This window comes from Pelodiscus sinensis, chromosome 10 (assembly GCF_052426305.1).
Source record: "Pelodiscus sinensis isolate ZL-2025 chromosome 10, ASM5242630v1, whole genome shotgun sequence".
Classification (NCBI taxonomy): domain Eukaryota; kingdom Metazoa; phylum Chordata; order Testudines; family Trionychidae; genus Pelodiscus; species Pelodiscus sinensis.
Window position 1 is genome coordinate 6,442,550 of NC_143061.1, and position 13,740 is coordinate 6,456,289.

The 13,740-nt window shown below is 45.6% G+C and overlaps 1 protein-coding gene across 2 annotated transcripts in view; it reads left to right on the forward strand.

Annotated features, from left to right (window-relative positions):
- Positions 1-13,740, forward strand: part of DIS3L2 (DIS3 like 3'-5' exoribonuclease 2) — a 264,327-nt gene that overhangs the window by 108,625 nt on the left and 141,962 nt on the right. For both annotated transcript variants that reach the window (XM_075938150.2, XM_075938149.2), the window contains one exon: positions 6,542-6,715. In XM_075938150.2, the coding sequence (XP_075794265.2) occupies positions 6,542-6,715 (174 nt within the window). The remainder of the gene's footprint in view (positions 1-6,541; positions 6,716-13,740) is intronic.

Below are 13,740 nucleotides of genomic sequence, written 5' to 3' on the forward strand. Positions count from 1 at the left end.
GTCCATGCAGGACTCAGCAGATTGTTGATGTCACAGCTAGAGGGAGGGGAGGTGGGTCACGATGCCATCTCTATACTAAGCTGTGACGACGTGTCAGAGTTCCCCTGACGCTGCACCCCCGTAGCAGCAAGAACAGACTCCTCCAGCCAGTAGAATAGAGGGGGTTTATTGCTTCTCCAGGATACAGCACAGCATAGACATGATGTGTCTACAGGAGTCTGGGCCGGGATGCCTCAGACCCCTTGTGATGGGGTCTCTGGACCCCTGGATTCCAGCCCCCTCCTTAGACTGGTTCCTTCATGGTTCCAGCCCAAGACTGACCCTTCCCCCGCATGCTCACTTCCTTAGTTCCCTCGCTGCCCTCAGCCCAGTATTCGTCTCCGCCTCCCTTCCTTTGTCTGTCCCTCTGGGAAGAGACTTGTTAACTCCTCAAGCTGGAACTAGGTGTCTGGGCTAATACACATGTGGGTGAGTCAGTGGGAATCACACATCACAGCGCTGGGGAACACTGTGGGACAGAGCAGACAGCACCCCCACTACGTCACATCAGCTTACAGTAGCACAGCTGTCCTAACACAGCTGCATCGCTGTAAGATCGCTTATGTAGTCACCGTATGCCGATGGGCATCTCGACAAGTGGCAGTAGGTAGGTTGGCAGGAGAAGTTCTCCTGCCGACAGCGCTGTGCACACCCCGTAGGCCGGCGAAACCTGTGTTGCTACAAGAGGGTTTTTCATATCCCTGAGCGACGTACATTTTGCCGACATAAAATGGTATTGTAGACCGGCCCTGGGTAGAGAGCACAGGCATTTGCAAAGATGGGAGAAGTTTGATAAACTAAGGCCGTGGCAAGGTTCCAAAATATCTCCAATAACAGGAAAACCCAAGGTGTGGCCATGTGGTATGGTAATGGAGTCCTGTAATAGATCCATGGAACAGTATGAACAGACTCCCCAAAAGTCATCTTAAGGGGACAAACCAAATAGTCTGCCCAGTACTGGCCAAACCCTTTAGTTCTGGCACTTATGATTCAGGAGAGTAATAGAGAAAGATCTGTGTAGACTGGTCATCATCTCAGCCCTTCAGCCAATTCCTCAGTTTAGGCTGATAGGCTGAAGAGATGCCAGTGTATGGTGGGACAGGTTGAATACTAGACTACAGCGGTTTTCAAACTATCGTGGAATGTCAGGCCCTGTGTCTGGTTGCTGCAGGGGGATCAGGTGACCAGCAGGAATGCTAAGGCAGCTCCCTGCCTGTCCTGCACCACAGACTGTGCTGTGCCCCAGAAGCAGCTGGCGGCAGGCCTGGCTCCTAGGTGATGGGGAGGCAAAGAATGCACAGGGCTCCACGCACTGCCCCTACCCCTAGCACCAGTTCTGCACTCCCATTGCCTGGGAACCTGCTGCTGGGGGCAGCATGGTCTGCAATGCCAAGAGGCAGGAAGCTGCCTTAGCCGCCCCCCACTGCACCACCTACCGGGAGCCACTCAAGGTAAGCCCCTCCTGCCCCAGCCATGCCCTCCTCCCCACCCAAAGCAGGAGCTCTCTCCTACAGCCCAAAGCCCCACTCCAGAGCCACACTCCAGTCAAAGTATGTTGGGTCTCAGGCATCAACAATTTTCTTCTACTGGGACATGAGAAAAAAAAGTTTGAAAACCCCTAAGTTAGAGCAAATGTGAGAGTTTTGGTTTGTTTCTTTAATAACCAGCTGGTTAAGGAAAGAAAGTTACATGTGCATGACAGGTGACCTTATTTGAGCCAAAATTGCCAAGCCCATTAAACCAAAGTGCCTTCTAAGGAACACTGCTCGATCATGCGCAATTGACTTTAAGTGAGAACTGGAAAATCCTGCATGGAATTAACTTTCCTTTATGATACAATTCACTGTTCAGTGCCTTTGAACCCTGCATCCTGTAATCAAATCATTTTGCACTGTATATGATCTTTCCAGACTTTAAAGCGAGGGAGGGCCATGTTTTTGAAAGGAAATCTCCAAAGAGCTTCTAGATACCGCCAGCAGTAGTTCTTATGATTTGCTTGGGAGCACCCTTTCTTCTGTGCCCAAGAGTAAGGAGGACTGGCCAGTAACTCTAAGATGAAGAATTACCAGTTTTCTGCCTAGATTTCTAATGCAGTTTCAACTGAGTATTTCATACTTCCATTCTCTTTCCTAACTGTGGTGTAGTGTTGCAGCAGGTTGCTAAATTGTTGCTGCATTTCAGAAATGCAAACAGCCATCTCTTGAATGTATTTGCTTATCAGTTTGTAAAGCACTTGCTTTATCTGAAACCATCCCATATTTCAGGATCGTTACGAATGAGATTCTCTCCTAGACGTGGATTAAACAGGGGCCCTAAAGGCAAGTGGAAGTTACTCACCATCATTTGTGCCTTTTCACAGCTGACTGCCACTGCTTGTAAATATGGATGTTTTGGAGAAATACTTTTTGGACGTGCTGACATTTGGCTGCACGCTCCACCAAACGGTCAAATGCAACAGGTTCCCTTGCCCTGTTTTGCATGGCAGGATATTACCTCTGTCCCTGACATCACCAGAAGGGCAGTAGTGAGCTCTCTGGAGAGCTGTAATGCCCAGCCATTGACAACACAAAAAGTAAATGTTAAGTCTCTAATTGTGACTTTGAATGCTGTGGAAATGTGGGGAGGTCCAGCATTGCTGCGAGTATGGAGAGTTAGATGCTTAGCTGAAGCTCAGTCATGTGACAGCTGTCATTTATAAGCCTCTTCAGCTATTCTTGCAGTTCCTTGAGGACACAGTCCCTGTGTGAATTAGTGTGGTTCGCCCCAGGGCTATCTGTTATCCTATAAGCGGTAGCCTTGATCTGTTGGATTTTATTTGGATGCAAGTCATCGTGGCTGTGTGACTGCAGTGTGGCTCCAATTAAAACCAGTTGTGAATTTTTTATTTCAGGGGGCTAGAGAAATATTCCCTGGAACATGGTAAATCACATGTGAATTTCCTTAAAGGATATGAGTCCTGTATCAAACCCCTGCATCATTGAAATGCCACTTGATCTTTATGGATCATTCGCTAATTTCAGTAATTTCAAACTGCACAAGAGGACATGGGCTACAGAATCTGAGCTGGAAAGCGTGACTTGAAAAGGTGGTTTCTAGTGACTTGAGACACATACAAAAGTAGACACTAGAGACCTGATTTTTTTGTGTCACTTGCAGTTTCCACTGGAGTCAGTGGGAGCAACAGGTGCTCAGCTTCTTAGAAAACTAAGTACTGAGCCGTGACGGCAGTGGAGGAAGTGGAAAAGGGTGACACTCCAAGCCCCCTCCCCATTGTCCCTTTCCTCTGTAAATCCTTCCTTGGCCAGAAGGATGTTGTTTAAAAGACAAGACACTTCCTCCTTCCCCTTTACAGGGCATAGTGCAGGGAACAAGAAGTCAAACCCAGGACCCAAACTTCAGTTGCCTGAGTGGCAGTGCACTTTGCGGCTCCTAAGTCTGGAGTGACCAGACATCCTGATATTAGGGACTTTATCTTACATCGGACCTGTTATTCCCTTCCCTCCCAATTTTTCACACTTGTTGTCTGGTCACCCTACATAAACCACAGGTAAATTCACCCACTTGAAATCTCTCTGCACTACTACATAGCATTGGGAGGTAGGTGATCGTTTCTATGCTGTGTAGTTACTGCTGCAAGAAAGAAAATTATATCTTATTTAGTTACATTAAAATAACATTGAGAATCAGACTGACACAAACATGTTGTAGTTGAAAATTAGGGCTAGATGCCAAATGCCTGTGTGTTTCTCGAAGGCAAAGATCTTTTATCACCATTTTATTCATCCAGAGAATATGGACTCTACTGCTTAATGCAGAACAAAGTGCATAATCTTTTGTAGTCTACCACGTGTTCTGAAAGATTTATTATACAGCCTGCCTCAGTGCAAAAAAGAGAGAACATTATCTCCCCCTTATAAATATGTTTGCATTACAAATTGAGTTTATTATATAAGTTTATGGCACAGTTAAAACACTGGGAACATGCTTCATATCCAAATTACAGTTACACACTTTTTTTTGCCTGTGTTAGGAAAGCAATTTATGCCTGTTCTCGCTCATTAAAATTAAAGCAGAATGATCAGTATCGCGGCAACTTTTCGTATATTGCAGAAACCTTGCTTATAGCCATATTCCATTGCATTATTCTCCCTACCAATCTTGTCAATCTTATTCTAATGAATTTACATAGACATAGATGGTGATCACAGTACGCCAGCGTCCTTGTCTCATTTGCCTGTAAAGTGCCATTTGCCCTAATGGTGCTGTAAGAACAAACCAACCAACCTTTCCTTCTGCACAGCGCAGTGTTGGGAATATAAAGGGCAGGCAGAATCTAGCATGTACAGTTCCGTTTCTAGTCAGATAGCGAGTGTTGCTTTGTTACATCACTAATGTGGAGCTCCCGTTGGTTTCTCTGCCATTTTCATTGAATAAGGAAAAGTTATTCACTTGTTCCCATAATATAAGAAATAGGGCCCACCAAATGAAATTAATGAGCAGTAGGTTTAAAACAAATAAAAGAAGTTCTTCTTCACACCGTGCACAGTCAACCTGTGGAACTCCCTGCCTGAGGGGGTTGTGAAGGCCAGGACTATAACAGGGTTTAAAAGAGACCTAGATACATTCATGGAGGTTAAGTCCATTAATGGCTGTTAGCCAGGATGGGTAAGGAATGGTGTCCCTAGTCTCTGTTTGTCAGAGGGTGGAGATGGTTGGTAGGAGAGAGATGGCTTGATCATTACCTGTTCAGTTCACTCCCTCTGGGGCACCAGGCACTGGCCACTGTTGGCAGACAGGATACTGGGCTGGTGGATGGACCTTTGGTCTGACCCACTATAGCCATTCTTATGTTCAGCTAACTCCTCTTTTGAATGAAAGTATGGTTAATGTCAGAGGTGTAGGAAATCCACCCAGCTAGGTATGCACTGGAGCTGAGGAGAAGTTTCTGGAAGTAGGACAGACAAATGTGTGCAGAGCTCCACAAAGCTTATTAGAATGGACCACACAATGTTCCCTTCATCTGTGATTCCCAGCTCACATGCAGCAATTCTAGGCTCTTGGACAGAAATCAATGGGCTCCTTGCCCCCATTGCTCGGCCGGGCCACAACCCCCGCCCTCCCTCCAGCCCGGCGAAACCCCAAGTACCTCCCTTACCTGCCAGAGGAGCTCCGGGGCAGCTGCAGTGGGCCTCCTCTCCCTTCCCCAGTCCCAACCTGCCTGCTCTGGGGAAAGCTACAGTCCTGCCCTAGACTGAAAGATGCTTTTGATATATATGCACCATGCAGGCTGCTCCTCACCCTGGAACCTGCATAAGGTATATCAAAAGTCTTTGAATCGAGATTCTTTTTGGAAGAGTTACCGGAGCTCCTGGGCCCTTTTAAATTGCCAGCCTCCTGGGAAGTTGCCCCTTTGCCTCCCCCTGTTGTCAGGCCTGATGACTCCCATCCAGAACTTCAGCCCCTTTCCAGCAGGAGGAGAGTCCAAAGGCTAATGCTAGCCGGAGGAGGAGAGCTTGGTCTCTGGGTGTCCTCAGGCCTGGAAAGAGTCTGGAAGATGGTTTGAAACAGGTGCCTAAGTGCGATTCTACAAAGACAGTCAGGAGGGTAATTGGGGCATGTTCACTGCTCTGTTGAGGCCATCAAATATATTCCTTTACGGCAGCGATTTGATGGCTCTATGACTTTGCTCCTTTTCCAAGTTCCACAGTGGCCCCTGGTGAGGGACACCCCTCAGGCTGCTGGTAGAATTGTAGAACAAGCTGAAGAGGACCATGAGTGATCTTTAGCTGAATTCATTTTTCAGTCCCAAGCCTGCAATCCCAGAGCATGTTCACCACCAAACAGTGGCTCCTAAGTGACAGAAATCTTACTACGGAAAGTCCTTGTGCATGTGAGCTCCCTGCCCTGCCACCAGGTCTTAGTACTCCGAGTCCTTTTAGGCACTGAAGAGAGGCGTGAGCGTAGCTCTTTAAGTGGTGTTTAGACAGGGCTCTCGGAGACCAAGCTGAGAACCCTTGTTATGGACATGCCTAGGAGGGTGAGATCACCCCTTCTTTCTTTATGGCTACGTGAGTGGGTGAGCCAACACTCTTCTGCTGTAGTGTGAGGTCCCAGTGTGAAAGAGATTGAGAACCATTGATCCATAGGGCTGAAGCAATTTGTATAAAAAGCGATGCCTTTCTTATTACTGCTGGGCATCACTACTGCTGCTTTTCTGTTTCCAGTAATGCAGTAGGCCCTTATTTCTCCTGGGTGCTCTAACAACCTAATGACATAAATAGTCTCCTTAAAGGAGAGACACAGTATGTCTGGCAAGTGTTTTGCATCTTCCCCAGCATGCATAAGGCATGGTACTGTCCTACTTCCTCCCCGGTCTCCCACCACAAGTCAGGGAGCTGGATTAAATGGGTGATCATATATCTGCTCTTGATGGATGCTGCAGCCGAGAGTGCTAGGTACATTCTAAATAAAAATACCCTTTCTTTCTGCTTCCATTCCCAAGGCAAATGGCCAAAAGTCTCGGGCAGGCTGGTGAGATTGAGCCTGAAACAGAAGGAATCCTGATGGAGTACGGTGTGGATTTCTCTGACTTCTCCCAAGACGTTCTGGAATGCCTTCCCCAGAGCCTGCCCTGGACCATCCCACCAGCAGAGTTGGCCAACAGAAGAGATTTAAGGTAACAGCAAACCCTCTCTGGCCTCAAGGTTGTTCTTCTCTTGTGGTTTTCGCTTCACAAGGCATGCAAAGGCACTGCTTCCTAAGCTCTACCCGGGTTAGCTTGACAAGCAGCCTGCTCTTTGAAAAGGAAGCTAAAGACCAGGGATTTGGGGAAGCCTTTGGTATAGCAAAGCGTACTTCTTTCAAAAGAACGATTGAAGATATTAATACTTAGACACAGAGAGTAATACCCTGGCATCTAACCGGAGAGCTTTCTTTTTTGTCAGGAATGCCCTAAATACTTCTGTAGTGGATTTTATAACATTTCTCTGTTGACGCATTGGATTTTTTTTATGACTCACAAAGTTCCCAGTGTGGTTTTTTTTTACCAGTGCTGACAATAATTCTAGGTTGTATGTCAATATGTTTCTGGTGTATGAATTCTCATTGATCTGCTGGCGATGTACCTTGGGTTCTCTGATTGTTACGCTGAAGCTTTGAGGGCACTGTCTGATGGTGCTTCCCTACAGATTGTTACTAAGGGAAAATGTTTACACGGTGTTGATTCCTAAAGGCAAAGGTTTTGATTTGTCCATGTTGGTGAAAAGACAAACGTGCATTTGCACCCACAGCAAGTTCCCTTCCCTTCGTGTACTTACGTAGTTCTCATTTAGGGTAACAAATTGTGTGAAGGGGAGGACAGGCACCATCATTAAGTATCTGTATTGGGAGTCCAGAGTGGAAAGGTCAGTACGCAACACACATACAAATCTTTGGGCTGAGATGGTGGTGGAAAAAGGAAGATGATGTAGCGGACAGTTGGAGAAGGAAACCAGGCCAAGTTCGGGTCCTGTTCCTGACTCTGTCACTGACTCACTGTGTGGTCTTTGGCAAGTCACTATGTCACTTTGGGTATGTCTAGACTACCCGACATACTCAATGAATAAAATAAAAATGGCCGCCGTGCTGTGCCAGCTCAGCTGATTGTCGGCACAGCGCAGCAGTCAAGACACGGATCGGTTGGCAGGGAGAGCCTTTGCCGACCGCTCCCTTATGCTTTGTGAAACGAGGTTTACAGGATCGATCGGAAAAGGCTTTCCCTGCTGACCGATCCACATCTTGGCTACTGCACTGCGCCGACAATCAGCTGACCCGGCACAGCGCAGCGGTCATTTTTATTTTAATGAAGCAGGGATTATTTAAATCCCCTCTTCATTGACTATGTCGGGTAGTCTAATCTACACGCCACTGCCAGCAGAAGCATGTAATCTAGACATACCCTGTGTGTTGCATTTTACCTTGTGTAAAATGGAGGATACTGTCAGTTTCACAGCAGCTTTGTGAAGCTTAAATACTGTTGATCTCACAGCAGCATTGCGAGGCTTAAATTATGTCTTGAAGTTCTCTGTAACCTCGGATGTAGGTAATTATCTATTTTATAATAACTGTTAAGATTAAAGCTACCAAAGATTTCTCTCCCAGCTTCAAGGCTGTGCTCTATGTAAGATTAAATGATTTGCTCGTAAGCCTGATTCTCCACTCCAGTGCAGCAAAAGCTGGCATGCTCTGTTGAAATCAGTAGCGCAACATTAGTGTAAAAATGGTATAACTCAGTGGAGAATCATGTTTCTTATTTGCTAGTGTCAGACGTCAGATATTGGATTTCAGATCTGAAATGACTGAAAACACAGTAGTGCAAATGTCATTCCACCACAAACATTAGAATATAAGATGTCATTCGAACGTTCTCATTTTTGGGCTCTTGGCTACACTTCGGCAAAGGGAGAGCCATCTTCCTCTCCTTTCTTCTGCCCCAGCAATAGTGCTGTGGTGGGCAAATGAGGAACTTTACTTTGATTACACAGTTACTCTTGGAAGCAAATTCCAAGTGGATTTCTAGGTTTTGTTACTATTTTTGCAGTGAAAATTGTCAAGGTGATCAGCACCCCACAATGTTTTTGTAGCGAGGCCATTTAAATCCTTCTTTCTGGGTAAGCAGGCTGCCTCTTCATAGAGGCGGTAAGCACTGCAAAGTAACTTTCCTTGTTTTCTCTAGTATAAACCCTTCCTGTTAAAACTTTCAAAATAATTACGTTAGTCATGTGTTAATACCTGCAATGTTAATTACAATATTACTCCTGCTTAAGCCCATGTGAAGCTAGTATGAAGTTTCTGTGCTTGGATATGACAGGAAGATTGCATGTCAATATTTCAATTAGCTTGCTTTTTGATAGCCTGAGAGTTATTTGTCAACTCCAAAAGAAAATTGTTTTATTATTAAAAATAATGGGGAACGTACCTAATTGGAACCTACTCCTGTCAAGGCTGCTCCCCACTCTGGCACTCCAAGTGCAGAAGGTGGAGGCCTGCAAGAAACCTTAAAAATACCTTGCCTCTATAGGCTTCTGCTTAAAAGCTTCCCAAGATCACAGATTACCTGACCTTGGAAAATAGGCTTCCACCGCCAAGTGAAAAGCCCCTTTTCTCCTTGAATCCAGGAAGAAGCACTTGGAAATTCTTCCAGAGGGTTAACCCTAGGCTCTTCTAACACAAGTGAGCTTGAATAAAAAGAGAAAGCAAACTGTAATCTCTGTCAGCTGCCCTCTCAGTATTAGGCATGCATACTCAGATCTCCTATTTCCGTCCAGGACACAAGAACCAAATCATTGCCTTAAAAAAGATGATTTTATTAAACAAAACCAAAAGATATACTTGACGAAGCATAGTTGGTTGCTCGGTGTTTTAAAGCAACTGAGAAAAGAACAATTTAAAAGCACAGAGAAAATTCCATCCCTGGGATACAGCTTCAAGTACAGTGGGGGGGAGCACATGGACTTAACACGGAGAACTTTAACCAAACAACAAAACAAAGAAAATAACCCGATCGTGTCTAAATAGACATTTTCATGTCTACTTACAATCTGTGCTTCAAGGTCCAGTCCATGTCCATGTCCAGTATTCTTTGTGGGCATGGTAGTTCTGCCTGGTTTAATTCATCTTGTTCCCCCAACTCCTGGCTTAAAACTCACACAAAGAAGAACAGCAGGCAAGTATATCTTCCAATTCAAATGTCAACACCTTCTCCCATTGGCTCTTCTGGCTCCCTGCCAACATCCCCTAGCTACCTGAGTTTTACCCTTTAGTCACCAAATGTTGGAATGGTCAGGAAAGGCCAGCAATCCTCCTACCCATCACAACTCCTTTTTCCCCTTCCTCACCATCAAAAGATGTTCAAACCATTCAGTTACTGATCTGGGTGTCTTCTTCTTTGGTGGCATGACTGTGGAGATAGGGCTGGCAGAGGGTGTAGTCGTAAGACTTGCTTTTGTTTTAACCTTCCATCTCAATGGTACTGACTATCTGTTTGTGCTTTCTTGGCAGCCAGTATATTGTGTATTGTCGGCCCAGTGCAATGCCTGACCTGTACATGCACAAATTAGGGTCCCACAAATATATATGCACAATTGCATACTCTGAACTTGGGCATCTGTCTGCATATGCAGTAACTATATGAGTTAGTGGTTGATCTGTCTAGTTCTGTATTACACAGAGCAGTGGTTCTTAAATTGAGGAACCCGAGGGCCCCTATTTTGATCTAAATTGTCCAGGTAGCCCCAAGACCTCCTTTAATCCCAGGCCCCACCCTCACTCCACCCCTTCCCCCGAATCCCTGCCCTGCTCCTTCCTTGCCCGCTCCTGCACTCATTCCATCCCTCCTCCTTTCATTGCTCGCTCTACCACACCCTCACTCAATTTTACTGGGCTGGGAGAGGTGGGGAAGGCTCTAGCTAGAGGTGTGGGGTCCGGAGATGAGGGATTTGGAGAGTGGGAGGAAACTCCAGGTTGAGGCAGGGGGTTGGGCTGTGTGAGGTAGTCCAGGATCCGGGTGGGGGTGATGGGTTTGAAGTGTGGGAGGGGGCTTCGGGCTGGAGGTGAGTCTTGGAGGTTCAGAGTGGGGGAAGGGGCTCCGGGTTGAGGCAGGGGGTTGGGCTGTGGGAGGAGGTATGGGTTCTGGACTGGGAAAGCAGGCTTGGGCTGAGGCCAAGGGTGAGGAGTTTGGGAGGTCCAGGGGGGCGGTGAAGGGTATGGGGTCCCAGCAGCATTTACTGCAGCTCTCGGCAGCTGTTGTCAGGTCCCTGAGGCCCTTAAGCGTAAGGAGGCTCTGTGTGCTGCCCTTGCGCCCATAGGTTGCAGTTCCCTGTTAAACATGTTTGACTAGTTAACCAATTAAAGGGGGAGTGGGCAGGGGAGGGAGGAAGGCTGGAGTGCCTCTGCCTGCGGCACATCTGGGCTGGACCTGCCATGGATAGGAACTGCTTTGGCCAGGCTGGAGCGCCCCTGTGCATGACGGGTCCCACTGGATTGGAGCAGCCCCCTGCTAAGGGTGGGCAGGGAGCTGCTCCAGCCCCCACCAGTTAACTGGAACCAATTAGCTTCACCTGTTAACCATTCACATCCATAGTTCCCAGTCCATGGGAGCTGCAGAGCTGGTACTTGGGGCGGGGGCAGTAGGAGGAGCCTTCCTTTGACTAGATGCCCCAGGGACCTGGCAGCTGCTTTCCAGGAGCCATGTGGCGCCTGCCTAAACCCTGGGCCCCGCTGTGACTCTGTTCAGACTTTTAATGGCCACCTGGTCCCTTTTCGACCATTGTTCCTCAGTACACAGGAGGCACTGGAAGGAAAGAAGAGCTGATTAGCAGGGCCAGTAGACCACGTTGAATGCCCTCAGATTCCCAGGGCTTCCTGGATCCCAATTGGAAAACCACCACACAGAGGGTGATTTTTGCTCCTGCTACAATTTGCAATACCACAAGCCTATACCTTATGGTAAGTCTTCAGCTATGCTGCAGAAAGAGCCGTCTTAACTGAAGTGCTTTTAAATCAGATTCAGTATAAACATGGTGTAGCCTTACACTTTCTATTTAGAGCTTGTTCTAGCCTAGGGAAAATCCCTGCTTGTTCTTTAATACAGTTTTGTCGGTGCAATCCGAAAAACCTAGTGTATGGGCACTAGGTTGCCTTTGTTAGCACGGATCCTCACACATCATGTTAGCAATACTAGTTTTAGCCTCCAGTTGGGTTTGCTGTTGCCACTGATTCAGTGAGTGTAGAAGATGGTCTCAGTTACTTGACTATTGCTTAGTGATAGAGATGGAGCCGTGTTAGTCTGGTCTAGCTAAAACAAAAGACAGAAATAGGTAGCACTTTAAAGACTAACAAGATGGTTTATTAGGTGATGAGCTTTCATGGGCCAGACCCACTTCCTCAGATCAATTTGTGGAAGAAAATTGGCACAACCATATATACCAAAGTGATACAATCAAAAAAAGTGAACATATATAAAATTGACAAATCAAATTTTAGAACAGAGTGGGGGCAACGGGGGAAGGTTAGTGTCTGTGAGGTAATGACATTAGGGGTGATAATTGGGGAAGCTATCTTTGTAATGGGTGAGATAATTAGCATCTTTGTTGAGACCCATACATAAAGTGTCAAATTTAAGCATGAATGACAATTCATTCATGCTTAAATTTTGCTTGTATTCCTATTGCTATTGTATTATATTCCTATTGCTTGTATTCCTCCCTTGTCTGGAGGCCAAGTGACCAGGCGCTCCTTCGGGGGTCCATGACTCAGACCTTTATATTTCCCCCATTTTTGAAAGTAACTTTCTTATTAGGTGAAACTGGGATGAGACACTCCCCTGCTCGAAATGTGTCTTTGTTTTACGCTAATGTAGATTAATAGTCTCTTCAGCACCATTAGTTGCGTTTGTTAATATGTCTTTGGAGTACTTGGCTAGTGGACTGATTATTTAGCTAAAAGGAATCTCACACAAAAGTGAGGCTGTGAATGCGGCTTTAGGTCAAAACAAAGCAGTGTGTCATTTGAACTCATTGAGGTTAACACTGATCAGTGTCAAGGAATGATTTTACTAGTCTATGCAGTCTCATAAAGACATTTGCCCAGCTTCTGGAATGGTTCATCTTTACAAATAGGGGTACTCCTATCATGTTTGGGGACTTTCTTTACTGAACATTCCCACATCTTTCATGTAGTCTCTTCACAGAGATCATTTTTTCCCTCCTTCCAATAATTTACCAAAAAAGGTTTAAAAATATTTTAATAGTATCTAATAAACATCTTTATTTAGATAGTTATAACATTTCCTGCTGTTATAGGTTAAACTATGTTACTACCATGCTACTAAGCCACTACAGTATTCTGGGCAACCTCTTGATCTCTATTTCATTATATTCATTTGTAAAATGAGACAGCTATTTCATAGGGTCTGTAACTAATGGTTTGCAAAGGACATTGAGGTCCTATAATGAAAGGTGCTAGATGATGATGAAGTGCTATTGTTGTGTCCTGACAACTGTGGTGTTCAAAAGAGAGTTTGGATTCAATGGTATTTGGACCAGCATAGTTTATGAAACATGTGTTCCAGCGTCTGTAAACACAATTAGGAGCAGAATTCTTTTTTTTCCTTCCCCCCTTTCCTTTTTCTCTCCCAAATTGACTCAAACCAAATTAGAAAAGAGGAATGCTTGGCTTGCTATTTAAAAGAAACATTGAGACTGGAAGAGTGGTGTGGCAGAGGCAAATTCTGAAGGTTTGTAGTTCCAGCCATTTTCTGATCCTCTCTATTGCTTCAACCTGTAAACGGCGTTTCCTTGTTTGCTCTATGCTTCATGTTTCACTTGTATGGTACAAAACATCCCTAGTGAAAAGAAGAGGGTCAGAACAAACCCAGAAATTCAAATGTCAAGAGTGGGTGCAGCAATGAGGGGAGTAGAGGAGGAAACTATTTGAAGAGGTTTAGCCAAAATCGAAGGAACCTAAAAGCTATTTCTAAGACTTGTTCCAAATGTTTCTAATTTCATTCATATCTTTTTGTTACTTTTACTGCTAAACTGGGACAAGAAACCAAAGCCAGGAAAGTCCGATCATAGTGGGAAACAAAAACCTAAATATTGGAGAGAGAAAAAAGGCCGTTCTTTGCAGAGCAATTCTGCCTTCTTCATGTCTCCCATTGTTAGT